Source organism: Papaver somniferum, unplaced genomic scaffold, assembly GCF_003573695.1.
Source record: "Papaver somniferum cultivar HN1 unplaced genomic scaffold, ASM357369v1 unplaced-scaffold_154, whole genome shotgun sequence".
In the NCBI taxonomy this organism is placed as follows: Eukaryota; Viridiplantae; Streptophyta; class Magnoliopsida; order Ranunculales; family Papaveraceae; genus Papaver; species Papaver somniferum.
The window spans coordinates 6,846,074-6,868,934 of NW_020624820.1; the positions used below are offsets into that span (position 1 = coordinate 6,846,074).

The 22,861-nt window shown below is 36.3% G+C and overlaps 2 protein-coding genes across 2 annotated transcripts; both read right to left on the reverse strand.

The window, feature by feature from the left end:
* Nucleotides 1-684: 684 nt before the first annotated feature.
* Nucleotides 685-2,228, reverse strand: LOC113336796 (uncharacterized acetyltransferase At3g50280-like). The gene has a single exon (XM_026582471.1). The coding sequence runs from the start codon at nt 2,098-2,100 to the stop codon at nt 685-687; it is 1,416 nt and encodes a 471-aa protein (XP_026438256.1). The 5' UTR covers nt 2,101-2,228.
* A 927-nt stretch (nt 2,229-3,155) lies between these two features.
* LOC113336797 (protein trichome birefringence-like 2) lies at nt 3,156-4,195 on the reverse strand. The gene is made up of 4 exons (XM_026582472.1): nt 4,187-4,195; nt 3,886-4,097; nt 3,652-3,810; nt 3,156-3,548 (listed from the first exon to the last, which is right to left on the reverse strand). Exons 1-4 carry the CDS (start codon nt 4,193-4,195, stop codon nt 3,203-3,205), a joined length of 726 nt encoding a protein of 241 aa, XP_026438257.1. The 3' UTR covers nt 3,156-3,202.
* Between the last annotated feature and the right edge of the window lie 18,666 nt (nt 4,196-22,861).

Consider the following 22,861-nt stretch of genomic DNA (forward strand, 5'->3'; position numbering starts at 1 on the left):
AAATGGTCAAGAGTTTTTGCTAGGGAGCTCCTGAGGTGAGTGATGATGTTGTTTATACTTTTTTCTTCCCCTTGGTTGGAATAGTGATATTTAACTGGTGTAGGTTTGGTGTAGAGAAGACCCCTTTGCATATACTGATGTGGGAGCAAGGTGAGATCCCATACAGTTAAGTCTACTTTTTGAGGAGTCTTCTCATCGGCTTGTCTACTCGCTGGCTTAACAATGCATGTAGAAATGTACCTAACATTTTTATCAGAGCCAGTCATTCTCAATTTCTTCTTCTCTCTCTCAGTTTTTTTTTTTTTTTGTGCAGAGATCTTTGAATTTTCTAAGTGAAGAGTAATGGTTGTACTTATAACGAAAGAGGCAAGACCTTCTCAACCAAACTGCTCAAGTAAGTTTTCAGTTTTTCCGTTTTTTTATTTCAAGTGGATTCCTCTTTTTCTATTCTTTTTTCCATGTTTTGAATTATGGTAGTTGGATTGTCATACATAGAATAGAATACAAGAAAGTCTGTTCAAATTTTGGAACTACTCCATTTCACATGGTGGTTGGATGTGGCAACATCGAAAAAAGAAAGGAAGTGTGCTCAGATTTTGGAACTATTTGACATCAGCCACCGACTCACATACCTACTGAGCCATAAACTACAACATTCACTGTCATCCAAACTTGGCAACTTCTTTACCTTGAGCTTTTCTGTACATCTATGAACTCCACATCATCTCCCATAGCCTTCAAAGTTTTAAGAGAATGGTAAACTTCAAGGTCTACACTGCCTTGAACGGATCCAGGAATTGCTGTGATCTCTCCTGGACGTTTGTTAGAAATCCCACCTCGAATTACAACTGGGTCTCCCCAACCAAAATTATTACCATACATGTTGAACCTTGGTGACCCCCCTGTCATCAAAGTGTTTGCTGATACCTTATCGTTAAGAGCCAACAATTCAGGTTTATCCATCCATGCATCACAGTAACTTCGAATTTTTGCATCTTCATATGACATAACCACTTTCTTCAACAACAAAGCACCCCAGCGGATTCCCCTTTCGAGCAAGTCACTCACCTTAGTAGTCGCTTCTCCAACTAGAAAGGAATTTCCGAAGTAGTTGTTAGGCAAAGGTGGATTTAACCTAGCCCTGTTACCTATTACTAGTTGATAACTAGTCATCTCCTCTGGATCTAAACGTCTAGCTCGGGTTACAGCAATCCAAACGTGAGCTAGCAAAGCTTGAAAGGAGGATAAGACGATTATATCAGTTTGACTCTCCTTATCTGATATTGAGTTGGCTTTTTCCTTTAGTTTCGCAATATATTCTGGTGCGAAGTGAAAGATTCTCACTTCAAATGAAGGTGGGGTAGTGTATCTATATTTTTCGACAAAATGTCTGTCATCAATGGAGAAAGGAAGACGAATTGGATAATCTGTGTTCTCTAGAAACCAACGTTGGAGAACCGGAGGACGGGAGATATAATTATCTGACGAGGCACCACCTCTGGAGATTTCAGACCATGAGTTAAAGAAATGCCAAAACGACGAGCCATCACAGACACTATGGTTTATGCTACACCCAATGAAGATGCCATCAATTAATTCCGTAACTTGTACAGAGAGCAGCGGCTGAGACTGACCCTCGTAATTCATTACTCCTTTAAGAGTGAAGAAAGAACGAACAATGTGAGGAATGTAGTTAGGCGTGATGATGTCAGATACTGCCACATCTGCAACAGCATGGACAAACTCTACACCGGAAGAATTGCAGTCGATGTAGACAGAGGTGAAGGTGGTATTGCCATCACTGTTCATATCATCACTATGTTTTGTGGTAGCGAGACGACCTGCAAAAGGGAAGAAATGGTCTAAGGTTCTTGAGAGAGACGTCTTCAGATGACTGATGATCATGGCCATGCATTTTGTTTCTTGATCCCTTTCTTGTTCTTTAGGGTAGTAGTAAATAAGACCTCTTTGCATGTATTGATGTGGGAGTAACATGAGATCCCACACAGTTAACTGTATCCTTGGATTTCTGTGGTTACAGCATTCATTTGCTGGATGGATGGTGCTGGTTGAGATATATTGAATTCCTCTGTTCTCCATTAGCTCCCTGCCCTCTTTCTGTTCTCTAGTTTTGATTAGATTAGATAGTATTCAAATTGAGATGGGATGACCATAGATTTATAAAACCTCTCTCAGTAGTTTCAAGTGGAGGTCCTTCGATTGATTAAATAAGCTCCAAACAATTACTGCATGGGAAGGGAGTCCAACTCTCGCATTTTATATACAAGCAACTTGATCACTTGGAGGAAATAAAATACAAGGCTGCTACTCGGGTTACCAGTATCAAGTGAAAACAACCCTTGGAGTACTGCCAGTCTCATATTTAATAGTTGTATACAAGTTTTTGGTAGGTTTTGTTGTTTTTAAATTTTATATCATATCTGTTAGGGGATGTATTTGCCTATTTGGGTCACTTCGGTTTCTTGTTTTTCTCGACTTCTCCTAGCTAGTTGTTCAAAGAAAGGCAGAAGTCTAATTTATTCAGGAATTCCTCATCTTCACAAATAAATAAATAAAAATAAATTGGTTATAGCAAGTACAAACAATTCCTTTCGTTGGCCTTTCGTAATAATGAAAAAGGGGGTATTTTGCAGTTGTCCTAATACAATCAAGTGTTCTATTTTTCTTTGAAGCAAGTGTTATTTCTTTTTTTGTGCAGTTACACCAGCTCATAAAATAAATTCTAATATATTAGTAATTTTTAATCTATTGGAAATTGAATAAATACCAAATAATCTATTGACAATTATTTAGTTTTTATTTCCAAGAAAATAACAAATAATGAAATAAAATAAAATCAGTATTGAATTTGTAATTTGTATCAGATGTAAAATGGAAGTTGGGCCTTGATCTTTTAAATAAAATAAAATCAGTATTGAATTTGTAATTTGTATCCAATGTATTTTTAACTAAAACCAAGGACTGCACTTTCATCCATCGTAAGCTTCTACAGCCTTGGTTATCCTGTCCCGTAACAGCAATCCTATGATGCGTCTCCATGGCCGTTGAAAAATGGATTTGGTTTTTGGCTTATGTGTTCGTCAGCAATATCGTCAAGGACAGGCATAGAAAGGTCACAACATTAACATTGCCAATAATTTTCCATTATATGACGAATGAGCTGAAATGGTGGTGATCCCTATTACAAGCGGCCAAAAGACCCTTTACCTGCTTTCAACAGAGAAGCGTACAATAACTCATTCCATGTATCAGCCACACCAGGTAAACACCAATGACTACAATCCTGAATTTCAAGAACTAAAATTCTCTCTTTGGCGGTGTAATTTTTCGCGTAGAGAGACGGGTGTCCGTCTGACCGGTAATAAGTAAGTTTGCTGATATTTAGATACATAACAGGAGTCTTCGTTCGTCTTAGGACGTCTTCTAGTATTTTCGCCTGTGAAGGTGATGGATGCACGTACGTTTCGTTACTCATGATCGGCTCCCTTTCTAAGTGGCAGTGTCCGCCCGTATTCCATCTACCTCCCCTGCGCACATAATAGGCCATATAGTGTTAGATGAACCACAAATCAGGAGAATGTGATTACAAATAACAAACTTAATCAGTTACAGAAATGTCGTATTACTTACACGTAATGGGAAAGCGAATGTCCTCGGAAAAACACTTGAGTTTTGTTAGCATCAATGTGCTTGTCAATCCATTTTCTCCAAGTATTAAGTGCGTTCTTGTAGGCTTTATCAGTCTCCATTGTTGGGTGTAAGTAATCGCCTTCTTGGAAATAGTTGATTCTGCAATTTCAAACTATTGTATTGTGATGCATTCATTTTCTTGGCGATAGAAGTATGAATTGTCAAGTTACTTACCCATTATTAGTTTTCGCTTTAACCCACCAATGCCACGAACCAAAAACAACAATATCAGCATCCCGGTACACTGACGATGCGACCTCGTCAATGACATCCAATCTTAGCGTCTTTGGCTTTGGTTTTGATGTGGTTTGGCTTCTACGAACCGGTGAATTTGTCTCCTCGACCAAAAATGCAGTCCACACAAATACTACGGTACAGTTATAGTCCTGCATATACCATTTTATCAGTACCGATCAGCACAGACGAACCAGAAACTACAATTACAGCATCGACATGAAAGACTTGCCTCGAATACCAGAGACATATCTCCTCTGGACTCGAATGGTGTACTCCCCGTAGGCCTGAAAACTCTGCTCTTATCTGGTATGACATTCCACAAGATACATACCAGAGAAACATACATATTCCTGTTTAGAGAATCGACAACAAACACTAATCGTTTCCCTCTCAACCTCTCAAGGAAATCCGTCGCCTTAAGAGACCTTCAAAAATGTAAAGCGAAATAATGATCACAACAAGGCCAGCTACATATTTTTGAGATCTTGTGCAGGAATATGAAAGGCAGAAAGATCATTACCTGGGGATTTTATTACAGTTTGCATTCGTTTGCTTCGATGATGACCATTGCCATTGCCACTGGAGGAACTGATCATCAGGTCTTCCGTTTTCGTAACAAGCGAAAGGTTCGGTTCTGATGAATGGACAAGAACCAGGAGGATAATACGGTTTCCAGTTTTCTACCTTCATCCATTCGCCATCGAACATATCACACTCACCGTAGTTAGAAGAAGAGGCATCACCATTTCCATGCTTCTTCTTCCCATCGCATGACATTCTACAACTACTACCATGACTCCTACTACTACTACTGTTTGATTTGATGTATAAAAGGGCCAATGTGGAAACGAAAATTTGTGGTAAAATCTAATAACATTGTTATTATCCTCAACAATGGGATTCAATGGTGATGGCCGGGATATGGATAAGAACATGAATAAGATAGTAGCTGTAAGAACTAGTACTGAAACTGCAACGACGAAAGGAAAACCAAAGTGTACTGATGAAAGTTTTCTCTTGGTATGATAATTGTTAGAGGAGGAGGATGATGATGATGATATCCCTACTAAGTGACATAATTTCTCACAAATCTTTAGCTTCTTCATGATGGCACTCTTCTTGTTGTTCAGCAGCACAGTGCGTCTCTAAATAACAACACGAGTAAATATTAGTGTATTATGAGTTGCCGTGTTGATCTAGTGTTATTGTGAATCTGTGATGATCAATATAGCCATTAAACAATTCAATGAAGAATATATATATATGTTTAATCTTTCTTAATCCGGCGTACTCACTCTCAAGCCCTCGATATGGTATGTGCTGTAATTAAAGTAGTTATTTACTGGATGTATGTGATATGGTAACAGTCAAAGAGAGAAGTCTTGGTACCTTTTTTAAATGGGTATGTCTGTATGTCATGAATGTTGATATTAGGCAGCTTCTGTTACGACAACTGCTCTCACTTGCCAACTAGTTCCCGACTCTTTCGGTGGTAACAAGTTATTTATCTTTTTTTCTTTTTTTTAACTCGACTGAATGTGATTCATTTGAATACTGTATAACTTTATGCACTAGAATTTTAAAACTATTGAGTCCAGTAAAATATATGCCAAGCGAGTCGGGCAGAATTCACACTCTCCGTTAGATGCATGAGCTGAGTAGCACATCAGAAAATGAGAAACAACCGGTTTGATATCTGGCCCACCGCAAACTCAGATTCAGGCTTGAGGGGCCTAGTCTTTCTAGGCAGTAGGGCTGAGCATAAAAACCGTAACCGCGGTTTTTTTATCCGTATCCGTCCGCAAAGTTGCGGGTGAAAACCAATCCGCAAGAGCTATGGACCGGACACAGATGCATTTTCAAATCCGCAGGCGGTGCGGTTACGGTTGCGGTTGGGATTTAATAACCGCGGATTACCCGCACCGTAGGACAATTAGGGATTCAATCGATTTCTTCTTGGGCCTCTTATTAGCGAAGTATAATTAGTTGGGCCTATAGCAAACTCTTCTTGGGCCTCTTATTAGAGTGACTCTACACGTAGCGAGGCTGCGAGAGGATAAACTCTTATTTTCTCTTCTTTCTTCTTCATTTTTCCTTCTTCTTCTTTTCTTTCTTCTCTTCTCTGCTTTCTTCTGTTCTTCGCTCGAGTAGTGATTTTGAGAGTAGATTCAAGAAAATTCAATTCATGATGTTGTTTAGATGGAGGAAGAGTTGATGTATCATGGAATTACGAAGAAGAAGGTGCTTCCGGGAATCGTGATGAAGAATCAATGAAATTAGGGTTCCATGAGAAGAACTCTGAGATGATTTAGAAAGTGAATCTGACGCTCTAGATAGATGATTAGAAGTGGGTTTTGTTGATTGTGGAACGGGTCGAGGTTAATTGGATGATATGGAGTCATGCGTGAAGAATCTGATAGTTAGGGTTTCATGTTCTTCCCTAATTTTAGAACTAGAGTTTTGGAAACCGATTGAAGATTGATTTGGAGTTAGACAAGAAGAAACTGAAGGCCGGGTGTAGTGAATTGAGGAAGAATCTAAGAAGAAGATGATGCTTCTGAAACTGATTAAGAATAGAAGCCTAATATCAGAGAATAGTTGATGATGGTGTGTTGCTTCAAAGGCTGTTTCAAACTCAGGGGAGATGTGAATTAGATTTCAGCATTAGTGGGTGGTGGAACATCAATTCAGGTAAGATTATTGTTGGGTAAGTCTGTATGTTGTTTAATTTCATTGTTTGAAGTTTAATTTTGGTTCCTTAGGAATTGGGGTTATTCATGTGTTCTTTCCAAAATCAGTAAATTAGGATTCGTGGATTTTAGTGGAACTATTTGTTTATTTGTATTTGATAAGATGAATTCCAGATTTGTAACAAAGATGTTAAATGTCTGCTGTGTGTGTTGGAGTTGTCTTGAAATGGAGCCACAAATTATTGTTGGGTAAGTCTCTTTGTTGCTTATTTCATTGTTTGAGGCTGAATTGTTTAGCTTGTATGTGTTGAATTGAGATGGACATGGCGGACATGAGACACAACTGTGGTTGTTTGTGAAGATAACTTCTTTTTTTTTGATGATTTTTGTGATTAAAAATCCGCGGTTAATCCGCAACCGGCCCGGACAATCCGCGGATCCGCAGATGTAAAATCCGCGGGTGATTGGGCCGGTCACGGTTTGATTTTCCAAATCCGCAACTTTGACGATTTAGTTGCGGGTGACCCCTAATCCGCAACCGTGCGTCCGTTGCACACCCCTACTAGGCAGATTCAAATGAAGGGGGACAAGAAGAGACCAAGGATGATGATAGCCGGACTCATTACTAACTTTTATAAGATCCTACGGACGATTTAATTATGCAGGAATATTATTGTGACTGATTGCATATGGATTAGCGTAATTGGTTAGTCTCTTCGGTACGTCGACGTTGTCTTCCACTCCATGAATAAAGTATGTACTGTAGCTCAAATCGAAGTACGTACATCTATAATTTTCTAACAAAACCATCTACTGTTGACTTGTTCTATTTTATCATGGGCGATCCTTTTTTTGTGGGAATTTTTTTTCAGCCCCCATTAAAATTTGATTTTTGGCCCAATGTATTTGTTTCAGCCCACCTTGGTTTTCAATCGTAGGTCCATCGCTGAATATATGGTTTGTCCAAACCAGACGTGTTCGTGGTAATTTTAAGTGGGGTGTGCAACGGACGGACGCGGATTAGGGATCACCCGCGTTCAATCCGTCAAAATTATGAATTTGAAAAATCCAACCGTGTCCGACCCAATCATCCATGAATTTGACTCCGCGGATCAACGGATGATACGGTCCGGATGCGGATTATCCGTGGATTTACATAATACCCAATCTATTCAAATAATCAACAATTGTCTCCAGGAACGAAGGGAGAAGGATCTGTTGCACCCACTAAGATTTGAGTCTCAGTGGAAATGTTGCGGAATTTCTTATAAGTATGAAGTCCAGTGGGTGCACATTTCTATATCAAACTTGAAATTTATATATTCAATCGAAGAATGAAGTCTAGTAGGTGCACATTTCTATATCAAACTTGAAATTTATACTAGTATATTCAATTGAAGATTAAAACTACAAAATAAAAGCTTGTTAACAGATTAAATGTAGTTGGTGAACTCGCTCCCTCAGTTGCAAGTCAATGTTACTGGATTGAATTTAAGTGATGCAGGAGTACCAGTGTCGCAACCATCTTTTCTTATGGACAACTCACCTATGTTGTTACTGCGGCTCTTGACTCCAATTTGTACAATTCCTTCACCCACAATGATAATCAAGATGGGAATATTTGGTACTATCCCTATTCCGTGTGAGCTTCCATATAATTTTATATTATAGATTAAGTATGGATCAAAGTCCGGCACTAAAATATTGCATATCAATGTACATCAACTACGGTGCGGATGAATCCGCGGATTTCAAAATCCAACCGCAACCAAACCGTGTAAACGTGCGGACTTGAAAATTCCACCCGTGTCCGGTCCATAGCTCTTGCGGATTGGGTTTCACCCGCAATTTTGCGGACGGATACGGATGAAATCCACGGTTCCGGATTTTTTGCACAACCCTAATTTTAAATGCCTTTTATCTAGGATAATAATTTTAGTATTCTGCCGACAACTTTTTGTGTTAGTGTTTTTTTTTTCTTTTCCAAACTTCAATTCAATTTGATGATGATCAATAGTTCAATAACCTTTAAACGAAATCATTAGTATATGAAATTAACAATAAATATTTTTGGAGTGAAAATGTGCATATAATTTTGCCACCAAAACCGAAAGTAAACAGGACTGGAAAAAGTTACGGGTTCAGACCATTGCTTATGGTTCAAATGACCTTATGGCATGAAATGGTTATGGTTGTGATTGTTGTGTATGGTTTGGACCTTCGTGTATGATCAGAACTAAGCAACAAAATCATTTATATAGATACTATATTGCATATGTCCTTCTAAGTCCAAAAAGATAGTATTATGTAAAGGCGTCACGGAATGATATAATGTATGTAACATAGCTAATGTATCCCTTTGAGGAGCACCATATCATTGAGGAGTTTTCCACTCAAGCCTATAAATATGCAACTTAGCTAAGGACCACAACTTGAAGATTCTATATGTAGTATCTCTTTACTTATGTTCGTAGTTTTATAATGAGTTTATCTCTACTTGAGTGCAGTGTTTAACTTTTAAGCAACACACCGATTAGGGGGATTTCTCGACTCAACCCTAGGTAATCGGAAAAAAGTCTTGTCAGATTTTTCCTAGTTGAAGACGCAAAGTGGAATAAGCTCATCAAGCTCAAAATATTGAAAAATATGAAAAAAAACCATAATGAGAAAACTAAAGAAACAACAACATCAAAATAACTGAACCATGATGATGGGACCAACAAGGAAACATGAGAGACAACAGTCAGAAGGATATACTATCAACATCGGAGTAGTGACATCACCCATCAGGAGGCAAAGGAAATCCATAACAACGTACGAACGATTAGAGGAGGTAGAAAGCTCGAATGGCGATTTGGAAAACAATATCCAAAGACCCTTGTGGAGTGAAATTTCATAACCAGACTGACATACGAAGGTAAAAAGACAAACAATATCAATAAGGATCAACAAGCCAAACATGGAAACAAGGAGTATAACAAAACAACCAATATCCATGGAAAGTGGATGCGTAGCCAAAAAATTGGATGAGATTATGCAGAGAGAAAGACAAAAAAAAAAAAACGCGGTAAAAATACGAGCACATGCGAAAAAGGATGCAAGACGTAAGAAAGCAACGCAAAAGCAAACAATCGCGATACCAAAGACAGTCAAACATATGAAAATATGTCAACTTGTTCAGTAGATACCTTCATGATTATCTGATTGTAGTTCTCTAATCGGAATCACAACGTTAACTTGATCATTTTAATTCTATTCTCAAACTCGTGATCTAATAAAGTTTATAAGGGTTTCCTGATTATCTTTCTTAGTCGGTTTGGGAAACAACTTGAAGATAATTAGAATAGTGAGAAACAAAGCTAAAAGTATCCCATTCCATTATAGATGTGGGTTTTGAAATTTTCATGCAGATTAAGGAAATGAAACAAACTAAATCTTTTTTCCATCTACGTCCATGTAAAAAGTCTTCAAAGAACAATTACTATTACTATGTTTTTAAAAGAAAAAAAAACTTATGGTCCGTAGACAAAATTTAAGGGTGTTGTTGGTAGTTTTGTGGAAAAATATGAAAACTCTCGAGCATTTTGGAACTAAAAAAAACACCTAAACCCTCATTTACAGTGGAGCGGAGAGAGTATTAATCAATAATATTTTTTACATTATGGGCCTTTTCTGTCCATAAATATATCGTGCGAATATATACATGGATTTTCATGTGAATAACTTTTATCTCAAGTATTCGAGCACGTGACATCTGGGATTCAATTATTTTTCCATCATTGTGTTAATTTGGACCTAGGTAGAACTCTCCTTTGTGATTCTAAACTTTCAGGTCTTGACTTATCTAACAACTTCAGGTTTTTCTCAGCTGGGACGTCTGAACACTGGTCTTCTGTGTCTACTTTAGTTGTCAAACTATGGTTCAAGTCTTTGAAATATAACCTCGAGTTCTGTCTTAACTATCATCTTTGGAACTTTCGCTCTACCAGTTCTTCGGTAGATGCTATATTTTGACATCTACATATTTTTCGCTAGTTTAACTAAAATTAGTCTTGGGATATTTTATTAAACTTATATGTTTTGCTTTAATAGCCTGAATATGTCGAATTTCTTTGACAACTTATCAGCGCTGACATTTTTAGGTTTTGGTACATGAGATTTATACCTGGGTATATAGTTTAGGTTTATACCCATTGTAGCTAATCGTGATTTCATCCTTAGATAATTAACTCACTGGACAAAAATTTAAAAAAAGTTCTAGTAGATGGTCAAAACATATTTAATTAAAAGAGTCCCGCTGTCACGTGCACGACCACATGCCAGTTAAAATGAACTCGCGCTTTTCTACTGTTTGATTGCTCTAGTGATTTCTAGATCCGATATTTAATAAATTTTCGTTATAATAAATATTTTATGTCTGATTAATTTGTTGTTCAATCCTTTTCATCTATGAGCATTTATTTACTAGCCTATTTACTGATTTTTAGTTTGCCACTCGATATCTAGTTATCAGATATTGAATTATCAAGATTTGATCAATCCCGGTAATGTTATCTGTAAAATTATAATGGGTTGATTCAAATGATCCTTTTCGTTCAAAAAGAAAACATACAGTTGTTGTTAGGGTTTTCGGATCTAAATAATGTTTATTTGTAATCATAGTACAATGATGGGTTATGTTTCTAATGTATAAAGTTTAAAGGAGAACTTGAAAAAGAAATTTATTATAAAGAAAACATACAAACATTACAGATTTGTTGGTCTTTATCGATAATAAAAGAAAAACCTTTTAATTTATTATGTAAACTTTCAAATTTTGATAAGTCCTCTCGAATAGTTGCACAAAAGCAAAAATTATTTTACAGAAACATATGAAAAAAATGGAAGTACAAAAGCAGACAAATGGAGATAGAGAGACCATGAAATACAAATCGCAATATATTAAATAAAGTATAAGGAGAGAAAGATTCCTTAATTAATAATAAATTTATATTATATGTGTGTTTAACAAATAAAATACATAAGAAATAATATAAAATAAGTATAACTAGATCTAAATAGTAAGATGGACATCCGACGACCCTGAACTTCATTTTTGCTGTCACACGCGCAACTCATAAATAAAAATACATTTGATTTGGTCTCACGCAAACAATCTTCACTTTTTAGATATAGGAACCAGATCTAATCTGCTGCATGTTTTGTTGTTAAGTTTGTTAGCATGACTCATCAGACTAGAATGGTCTCTATTCCTCGATCAATATGATCGGAAAACATCAAAGGTGGACTGTCGTTAACCCAAACATCAAAGGTGGACTATCATCATAATCTGGTTAAGTTAGTAGTTAAGATCGACTGTGTTTAGTCAATAACCCACGTTTTTACAGTTAAGTGACTCTTTGTTAGTTTAATAAGCTCACGACTATCTTCCATAACAACATGATATTTTGAAATTTCACAAAACTTAAAATACCACAAGTACAAGTTTCATTATAGCATGTTACACATACATTAGGTATCCCATTGGAAACTTTATTATATAATATTATATCACATATATAAAGAGGGTTAGTTAATCAAATTTATTTAATTGATTATTAAAAAAAGACAGCATAACAACCCCTTGTTACATGATTATAAATCTTAATCTATTTTATTTGTTAGAAAAAACCTAGTTTATATATATATATATATAAATAAATAAGTTGAAATATTTGAAGGACTTCGAACATGTATATATAAATATAATTTGTGTGTCGAAATTGCATGTAAATGTATTTCTTATACGTGTGTATTAAATTAACATTTCATCTCTTCCAAGTGAAATATTGTATAAAAATAACCTCAATTTATGTATATATTTTTGTGGTCCCAATGATATTCTTATATAGATATTTTATAGTATACTTATGTCAAGTTCGATTGTAATAACGAAAGAAGTTGAAATCTTTGAAGACTTTGAACATTTCTATATAAATATAATTTCTTACACGTTTATATTAGAAGTAACAAGTCATATTTTTCAAGTGAAACTCTCTATATAATAATATCCTCCATGTAAGAATTTTTTTTATGTTGTCGCAATGATAATTTTATATGTAGGTTTTACTGAATGTATGATAAGTGTATAATTCATATGATTTTAGTGTCCATTCCATACTTGTTTTAGCTATTAATCTTACATATTTTCGTATTATTACTCTTATTTTCTTTTATTTTCCTTTATTAGGTGAAACATCCAAAAAGGAGCTATAAATTTCGAAAAAGAGCTAAGAAAAGAAGTATACAAGTATCCAAGTGCCCAAGTCGAAGAGAAGTGAAAGAAGTGCGACGAAACGGAGCAAAAGTGCTTAAAAACAAGACATGGGCCAAAGATCAAGCTTGACTCATTCAAATTAAGTATTTATTATTATCATATTGAATATAATTCAATTACAAAAAGAATGCAAAAATAATGAGGTCATTCCGAGTTGGGACGAAGAAGTTATGGGAAAAACACCCTCATCGAATATCAGCGTCTACAAGAGGGCACGCATACTGGTACGTGTACCATGAAAACTCTAAATTTCGTGGACTGGAGGGTACGCATACTGTTATGGATATCAAAAAGTTCATGGACACTTTTCTAAAATATGGTATGCATACCGGTATGTGTATCATGAAGGTTAAAATTCACGAACTATGTAAATTCACGTAGTTTAGTGTGGGATTCTTGAACCAACTTAGATACTTGAAGGCCAAGCAATGTAAACCTATATAAATCTTCCCCTCCTTTAACGAGAGCAAGCCTCGACTGAAAACACTAAGCATATTTTGATGTACCGCCGTACTTTTCGTGTATCACCATACATTTCGTACACCGAACGTATTTTATAACCAAAGTCTTTTTTACATAATCCATTGGATTGTCCTCATCTCTAACCACATCAGTTAAGTTTATTTATTTTCTTTCTCTTCCTCGATTAATCCAAATTTTCTCTTCGTTTTCTTCTCCCTTACCTCTCTTTCTCTTCTAAACAACTAAAAATATGTTGCTCAAATCAATATGCAGAAAATCAATGACGGAGATGAAGAGTTGCGTTGGTTGTTTTTCACTTCCTCGAATAGGTATGAAAAGTTTGTCAAATTGTTGATTTTTGTAATATGAAATTCGAGAGTTTCTGTAAATTGTTTTGGGTTTAATGTTTGAGATTTGGTAACTTCGTACCTTGGAATTTAGGGCTTTAAATACTGATAACAATACCATTTGACGTGGTTGAACTTTGATTCAAGTGAGCTGCTGTTTTTAAACAAGAACAAATTTGATATTTAATTAGGAGATGGTGGTGTTTGCTTAAAGAGTATTATAGATTAATAAATTAGACCATCATAATGTGTTACCCATTATTCTTGATATAGTTGTATGTGAGAATTTTGATTTGTTGCATTTTATGCAAGCATTTGTCCTATTGTTCTCAAAACTTTGCAGTTTCAAGTATCAAAAAGGAGCTAATATTATGAAATTATTTAGCTAAATTCTTTACTGTTTAATCCAGGTATATAAAGGAATTGAAACAAACAAATGAGGCCAAACACGAAATTTTTCCCTCCCATATCGGTATCATCCAACTCTCCTGGAAACCAAGGTCATGTACCTTAAATCTCTTTCCCTTTAATGTGTAAATTATAGCTATTAGGTGGAATTTGGTTTAATTTTTATGAACATCACTTCAAAGATATAAATTGTTACTGTAAGATTATCCATTTTAATTTATTTGGGAAATTGACTTTGCAGACACCTGATCCCCAGGTAAAGTGCACGCCAAGGTATCAGGGAAGCTTCTGCATATGGTAGAAAGGATGCAGAAGTGATGCTAAATCTAGGTAGCACGCCATACAAGCGTGAACATTGTTTGTCACAAATGCAGTGGACAATTGTTTTGTCAGAGTAACGCTTGGGTCGGTAGTTAGTGGAGTCCGTCTTAGCATGTTCACCACTGCATGTTACGGTGTACAGAATCAGCTTACTGAGAAGTGTTATTTGCATGATGCTTATAATATGTGGCAGCTGCATGTTCACCTACTATCGCTGCAGTATTCGGCTTAATCATGCTAGGTCCCATTTAGTAGCGCATGGGAAATATGATGTTGGTTTTTGTTTTAATCATTTCAGTTGGATTCCAAATCCACTTACTATTACAGCTAAATCCTAAATTCATTCACAAAGAAAAAGTTAGACAACTCACTTTTGCATTGGTGTGTCGTAATTTTGAGAAAATGTAAAATTCGTTTAAAAAGAACTAGTGGCTGCCGACGTGCAAAGCATGTGCTCTCCACTTGTATGTTGATAAGCATGTAAATGCTACATTTTATACCCACATTTATATTAGCAAGGATACAATATTTTAGTTACTAATACTATTTTAGTACTTTTGTAGAAAGTATAAGTGAAGTCGATCATCACAGCAAAATGTGAGACTTAATGGTGTTTGCGATGAAAATGGCAAAATGTGGTTGGCCTGGTACTTCCATATATCAACAACCACACTGATGTAATGTGGTTGTCCTGGTATTTCCATGTATCAGCAACCACAATGATCAAATATGTTGGCATGGTATTTCTATATATCAGCAACACTTATTATGTTGGCCTGCTATTTCTATGTATCAGCAACACTTATTATGTTGGCATGGTATTTCCATGTATCAGCAACCGGGTTGGCTTGGTATTTCCATGTATCAGCAACCATAATGACGAAATGGGGTTGGCCTGATATTTCCATGTATCAGCAACCACAATGATCGAATAGGGTTGGCCTGATATTTCAATATATCAGCAACCACTTGAGTTATTCATGACACCAAACGGAGCAGTTAAATTAATTATTTGTTATGTTGTGTTCAAACACCAATCACGCTGCCCAAGTCACCACTCGGATAGAGAAGATAATAAAGAATTGTGTTTCTTTGTTTCAGGCAAGTGAAGGTCCCCTACAAAGCTAAGTAGGCCTGTCAATATATGTCCGATATCCGGAATCCGTTTCCGATTATTCGAGATCCTATAGGATTTTATCCGTTTTATCGGATATCGGATATCGGATAAAAAAAATTATCGGATATTTCTTCCTTAACCTATCTATATCGGATTAGGCTATATCCGTTTGGTTAACATCCGATATCCGATAAAATTAGGGGTATAATTGTAATTTCATCTATTAATCGATTATCACTGCCTGGATTGAGTGGATTCAGTCGAGAACCGAGTCATTTTTTTCGTTTTCTTTTTTTCCTTCTCTTCTCTTCTCAGTTCTCAATCGATCACTCTCTGTCTCTCCCGATCAATCACTCACTCAGTTGCTTTGCTTATCAATCAGACAATCACTCACCCGCTCAATCAGGTACTTCTATTTCCATATTCGATTTTTGTGTTCGATTTTCATGAAATTAGGGATTTGTGGTTTCTGTCTTGCAAAAAAATTTAGGGTATGATGAAATTAGAGAAAGATTTGAGATGGGTTTATTCTTAAATAAGAATATGAGGCCTAACAATCTGAGATTATGAAAGTTTATGAAAGTTTTATGGAAATAGGGAAACTGATGAATATCTTTTGATGTGAGTTTTCTTCTAATTTTTGGTTTTTGAATTTTAGATGTTGGATGGATATAGGGTTTTTAGTAGTTTAGATCGATTATTGTATGATTTTCCCTTTTTTTTTTTTGATTTGAGAAAAGTGAATTAGGGGTTCAGCAAATGCATCATAGAGATTTTTACAATAATTAGGGGAATGTGATTATGTGACCACTGTTCTTGAAAATGATTTGGTAATGTTGTATCATACACATGATAGTATTGGATGAACTAGGGACTGGGGAACAAAGACTAAGCTTTCAGTGTCTTTTCTTTAAGCTGGTATTATTAGTGCTCTGTATCATTGATGCTTGAGAGTTTCATGTGTCTTAGTTTCCCTCTTTGTATGATTCCTGCTCAAATTAAATTAGTGAAACTGGATACAGAAATCTAGCTTAGTAGCTTTTACTTCTAGTTAGCTATAGTGAAAATATCTTTTGTAACTTACTGTTTTATTTCTTGTGTCCTTCCACTGCCTTCTAGCTTATGATACAATATCCTTCTCACCCTATGGGCATCTACATTTCAATACAGGAAATTGCAAAAATGTTTAAAAAACCAGCCAAGGGAAAGACAGTTGCAACCTCAAAGTCAACCCCTTTGCCTCAAACTACATCAAATGCTATCATTTCTAGGGATGGTTCACAATCACAAAGTGTTCAAGCTTCAGCAATTGGCTCAACAGAACCAGAAGAAAACCCAACTGATGATAACATCAACATGCCAAGCTCTCATACAGGTGGCTCAGGTGATGAAGATAGAGAAGCTGGTGAGGATCCACTGATAACTGCTCTGAAGAAAAAGCTTAGATCAACAAGGTCACCAGTGTGGGATGAATTTGAAAGGGACTGTAAAGTAAGATACAACAGTAAAAAGAATGCGAGGGAAGCTGTTGTACTAGGTACATGCCATCATTGCAAGAAGATAGTTGATGCTGGTAGTCTCAGTGGTACTACAAGGTTGTCTAATCATCTAAAGATTTGCCGAGACAGACCACATAACAAGGATGGACAACAACAGATTGCTACTTCACTGAAAACAGCAGGTAACAAAGCTTTAAAACTAGCTAATTGGAAGTATGATCCTGCTATTTCTAGGGAATACATGATTAAAATGATTGCTAAGCATGATTACCCTCTGAACATGGCTCAACATTTTTACTTTAGAATGTATTGCAAGTCTTTGAACCCTGCTGCTAAGATCATGAGTAGAAACACAACTAGAAGTGATTTGATGAAGTTTTTTCATGAACAAAAACAAGAATTACAGTTAGTATTGGATAAGTTGACTTCTAGATGTAGTCTTACAACTGATATGTGGACTGCTAAGCATACTAAAGATGGGTATTGTTGTGTGACATGCCACTACATAGATGATGAATGGAATTTGGTTAAGAAAACATTAGCTTATATTGTAGTGCCATCACCACACACAGGAGATGTTCTCACAGAATGAACCAATGCTTAGCAAAGGCTCACCAAAAGATGAGTATTTATTTGAAATCTTGAGTTGGTGGAAGCTAAATGCACCTAAGTACCCAACTCTTGCAAAGATGGCAAGAGATGTCTTGGCTATCCCAGTCACCAGTGTGGCATCTGAATCAATGTTCAGTGCAGGTGGTAGAGTGCTTACAACACACAGAGCTTCATTAGATCCAGAGGTTGTTGAAGCATTGTTATGCTTAAGCGATTGGTTGCCAGATTTCATTTGTGATGAAGGTAAACATTTTTTTCTTCTTAAACTCAGTGCATAGTTCCTATTATTACTACTTAGACAATTGTTGTGTATCTTATTCTATCTGAATGTTGACTTGTTAATTGTTATAATGCAGATATGGAAATTTTGGAAACCGAAGACGAATGAAGACAAGAGAGACCCTGTTTGAATATCTGTTAAGTTTTTACTTTCTTTAGCATTTGCTTGTGCTTCTTTTCATGTATGTGTGTGAGTAAGAGACTTACATTCAGATGAAGACAATTCAGATGCCATCTTATGAGTACTGTTTCCAAGTTTTATGTATGACAGTATGAGAATAATTTCACCTTTACAGATTTTTTTGTTACTAACGGATATTATCGGATAAATATCCGTTATCCGATAGCTTAACCTATCGGATATCGATATCTGATTTTGATATCCTATAGGATATTCTCGGATATCGAATATCCGATAGTTCTTAACCTGTCGGATATCGGATATCCAGATATCCGACGGATATTCTTCCATTGACAGCCCTAAAGCTAAGAGATAATGGACGATGTGGCACCACTGCACACCATACAATTCTTTGTGATCTCAGATGTGAATGGAGCCGAGTCATCCAGCTGGTGTTCTAAATATTCATCTGTACCGTGATGCATACTGCATTTTCCATTTCCCAGGGACATCAACAAACCAGGAGCTCGGTTATGAGATGACCATTGATTGATGGGTTTTGTGCAGAGAATAAGATGGGGTTACGTTCGAGTTTTAAAAATGAAAGTTGAGGTTACTGTTAATGGAAATATCTATACATAGAACTGCAGATGTAAGATGGAAGAACTAGGTGATCGAGAGTTTACTGCCATGGTGTAGGAGGCGTTCAGATGGTCTGGTAGTGGTATTAATGCCAATAACTCGTGTTGAATGTTTGTTATGGAATGAGCCGGAGGCAGTACTGGTGTTTCATTTGCAGCAGGAAACAAATTATGCCGAGACGGAGCAGTTTTGCAGACAGATGAAGAAGATGAATGTCGAATGCGAAGTCAGTGAGGTAATGGTGGTTATCGAACGGAGTTGGCTGTTGTAATCGATAATGGAGGAGAAATAAGAGCTCGAGGCTGTGTGACAGTTGAGCAAGTTTGGCAACAAGCAAAGCTGAGAAGAACGATGTTGGCTGAGATGGTTGCATTCGCTGATGGTGGCTGTAAAGCGAGCTCGGAAATGGAAAGTCAGGAAAAAACTCGATTTTGAATGTGAATGGAGATCATGTTCACTGCAACAATGAAAAGGGTTCTCTTACGATCTGAAAAATAGGGTCCTTGAGGGTTTGAAATCGGCTAGAATGCCAGGGAGTTTCTGTCGTGATTAATGGCAGTAATTGGTGTTGTTGGTGATCGATGGCGATAGTTGGATGGTTAATAGCCGACGATGTTTTGCAGTTGGAGTTGGACTGGAACTTGGGAGGATTTTGCCGGAGTTTGTACATCCGTGTCTGCAGAATAGATGGACAACGAAATGGTGCGAGATGGAAGACCGTGCTATGGTGGGAGCTGTTGCAGTCGTCGAAGGAAGTCGATGTGGGTGAGATTTGTTGGTTAATCGATTTGCATTAGCGAAGCTGGAGAATGGCTGTGTGTTGGAAGAATTAAATAGATGGAGTTCAAGTTCTTATTTCAAATCCCAACAGCAAGAACGTATGCGAAGGAACCGAGAGTTTGCAAGTCAGCAAAGAAACGAAACAGTGGCCGGCGAACGACATTAAGAAGATCCAAGGAATAGATATTGCAATTTCCGGTGTTCAGGGTAGTAGCTGGCTAATCTGGGCGTAGAATTCTTGCTCGGTTCAACTAAACAGAATGGAAAGTGGTCAGTGAATCAGCATTGGAGCTTAAAATTGGATCTTGGGTTTCAGTTAGGAAACTTTGCTGTTTGGTCCTAAGCCCACGAAGTTAGTTATAGTAGGGTCCAACCGGATTTTTTTTTTATTTAGAGGTCCAAAATTAATTAAAACAAGGAAATGACCATAATACTCGTTGTTACCAAACGTGTGTGTTTACACATTCATTATATTGAGTACATATCTGTTACACTGATTATAAATTCGAGTACATATCTGCTACACTGCTTATAAATTCGAGTACATATCTGCTACACTACTTACAAATCTGAGTACATATCTGTCGCGCTGCTTACAAATAGAACACGTATCCGCTAAACTGCTTACAAATTCGAGTATATATCTGCTTCTTACAAATTCGAGTATGTATCTGTTGAACTGCTTACAGGAAAAGTACATGTTTGTTTGAATCAATGATAAATAAATTAGAAAACGTTTTACATCACATATATTGTAGGATCATACCAATAATCTCTAGTATTTCTTTAATACAAAAGAGGTACAGTTTTGCATGATTGAACAGTGTGACATAACCACTAAAAAACTAACCAACAAAATTAATGTCCATAAGAAGCTGCTGAATATCTACAGCAAACCCTGAAAGTGATTATCAAGGATCGAGTGATACATAGCAAACTAGAGTAACATATTAGGATGCTTTGCACAAATGAAAATGTAACAGACAACATTTCAATTTTCTTACCACACAAAGAAGCTGCCGCTTTCCAGGAGTATCGGCTCCGTGGTTGCTAAATTTTGCTTCCAGAACCGCTATTAGCGCAACATTATCCTATACAAAATTGAATGGACAAATAGAATAATACAGGGAGTAAGATTCTGGGAAAGAATCTAAGCACCAACTAACTGCATAAGAGACTCCCAAAGAAGAAAAATCACCTTAAGAACTCGAGACAAAGCAACTTTCTTCTGAGTGATTGGGACCACAACATGTGTTAGTGACTGAGCAACCTTGTTGAATTCGACCTACATACAAAAGTAAACTGTTTAACATGTGAACCAACAGAGTAACAATAATTCAAAAGAAAGTCTGTCATCTCCAAACCTCGTATTTCTTCACATGGGAAAATCTGTCCCTTCAGAAAAATGTTGCACAACCATCGATAGCATAAGTCCCAGTGTAAACCTACAGTGAACAGATTCATTATCACAAACTGAATATTTGGAGTTTATGACCATTAAATCAAAAATGTCCGCAAGCAAAGCTTTGTTGTCTTCTTCTTGTAGAGAGCTTGATAACCATGTTTGTCCAACTCAGGGGAGAAAAACTCATCAAAATGATCACTTTGAACCTGAAATAAGAAATGATTAGCTTTGTTGCAACTAAATCCTTAACTTAAGGATTGGCTATGTGGACATAATCTTGAATCCAAGCTAATACAACAATTTCATATCTAAATAACTAATATGAGACAAGAATAGTCTTTTTCTTATTTAGTATTCCAGTTCATTATACATGCACTGGAATACCATGAAAAGGAAAAACCAGAATGGCTTCTGTCAAAATTATTTGATGTAAGAGAGAAGTTTGTAACAGTACGTCATATATGTACTGCATATTCATGAACTAAAAAATCAATTGCATGTCAATAAAAAGTGATGAATCCATGCATATAACTGAATCAAAGCACATACTTCAGTATTACACATACGTACTCATGGATCAAACCCAAAAACAATAGCAAAACTCAGAAATATAAACGAATCAAAGCACATATTTCAGTATTACACATACTTACTCATGGATCGAACCCAAAAACAGTGGAAAACTTTTGAATATAACCGAATCAAAGCACATACTTCAGTATTACACATACGTACTCATGGATCGAACCCAAAAATAATGGAAAAACTCTGAATATAACCGAATCAAAGCACATATTTCAGTACTACACATACGTACTCATAGATCGAACCAAAAAAAATGGCAAAAATTTGAATATAACCGAATCATAAGAATTTTGTATCAGTACGTCGTATACGTACTGTCAATTCATACACAAAAGCAAACTGTATCAAACCTAAAAACATAATAGCATCATGAAAATCGATTTGATCTTCATAATACAATCGAAAAAAAAATCAAATGAAGAAAAACGAACAAAATAATCAAAAAAGATGATTAAAAAACATACCCGGAAACACAAACAAATCTTCTCGTCGTAAATCTTAACGATGCATCATCATCATCATCTTCTTCTTCTTCTTAATAAATTGAGTTTCTGTCAGTACGGGATATACGTACTGTTGCTTCATATACAAAAACAAACTGAAACACATCTTAAACCAACAAAATGGAAGTGGTTTAAGTAAATCTAACAATGAAATGAACAAAAAATATGATTATTCATCTAGATCTGGTAAATAATCAACAAATCAAACATGGAGATAGAAAAGCGTAATCAAACACAACAAGGATTCGATCGTGAAACCCTAAAATAAACATTGATTTGATAGAAACGAGAAAGATTGAAGAATTTTTTTTGGATCTGTACAGAATCCATTTGCAGCAGCAGTGAGAAGAAAGAGAAGAAGAAAACGAATATGAAAGGTTAATGTTCTTCTCGTGCTTATAATCCCTGTTAAATAGGGAGGGTTATTTGTGGTATTTTTAAATTTCCAATTAGTTATCCCGCACGTGTAAGGACCTGGGCTTAAAAAATTAGGTCCATTTTTATGTTTTCTCTTAATTATGGACCTCTGTTTACTGGGCTTTAGTGGGTGGACCTGCCACTAACTAAGAACACTATAATAGGATCTATAGGTAATTCCTACTTTCAGTTATGCTAGTGGACTGGGCCTTGGCAGAGAATTTTCTAGGTTTTCATGTGACTCCTTAACAACACTTATAGGGACGAAGAGAAACAGAAGGAGGGGATGTCAGCTGCCGCTACAGAGCCGTAAGGAAAGTTTTGTTTTCGTTTTTCCATTATGTTTATGGCTTTTGAGAAATCCATGGCTAGCTAGAGCCATGTAGGGTTTAGATAGAAGACAATTTAT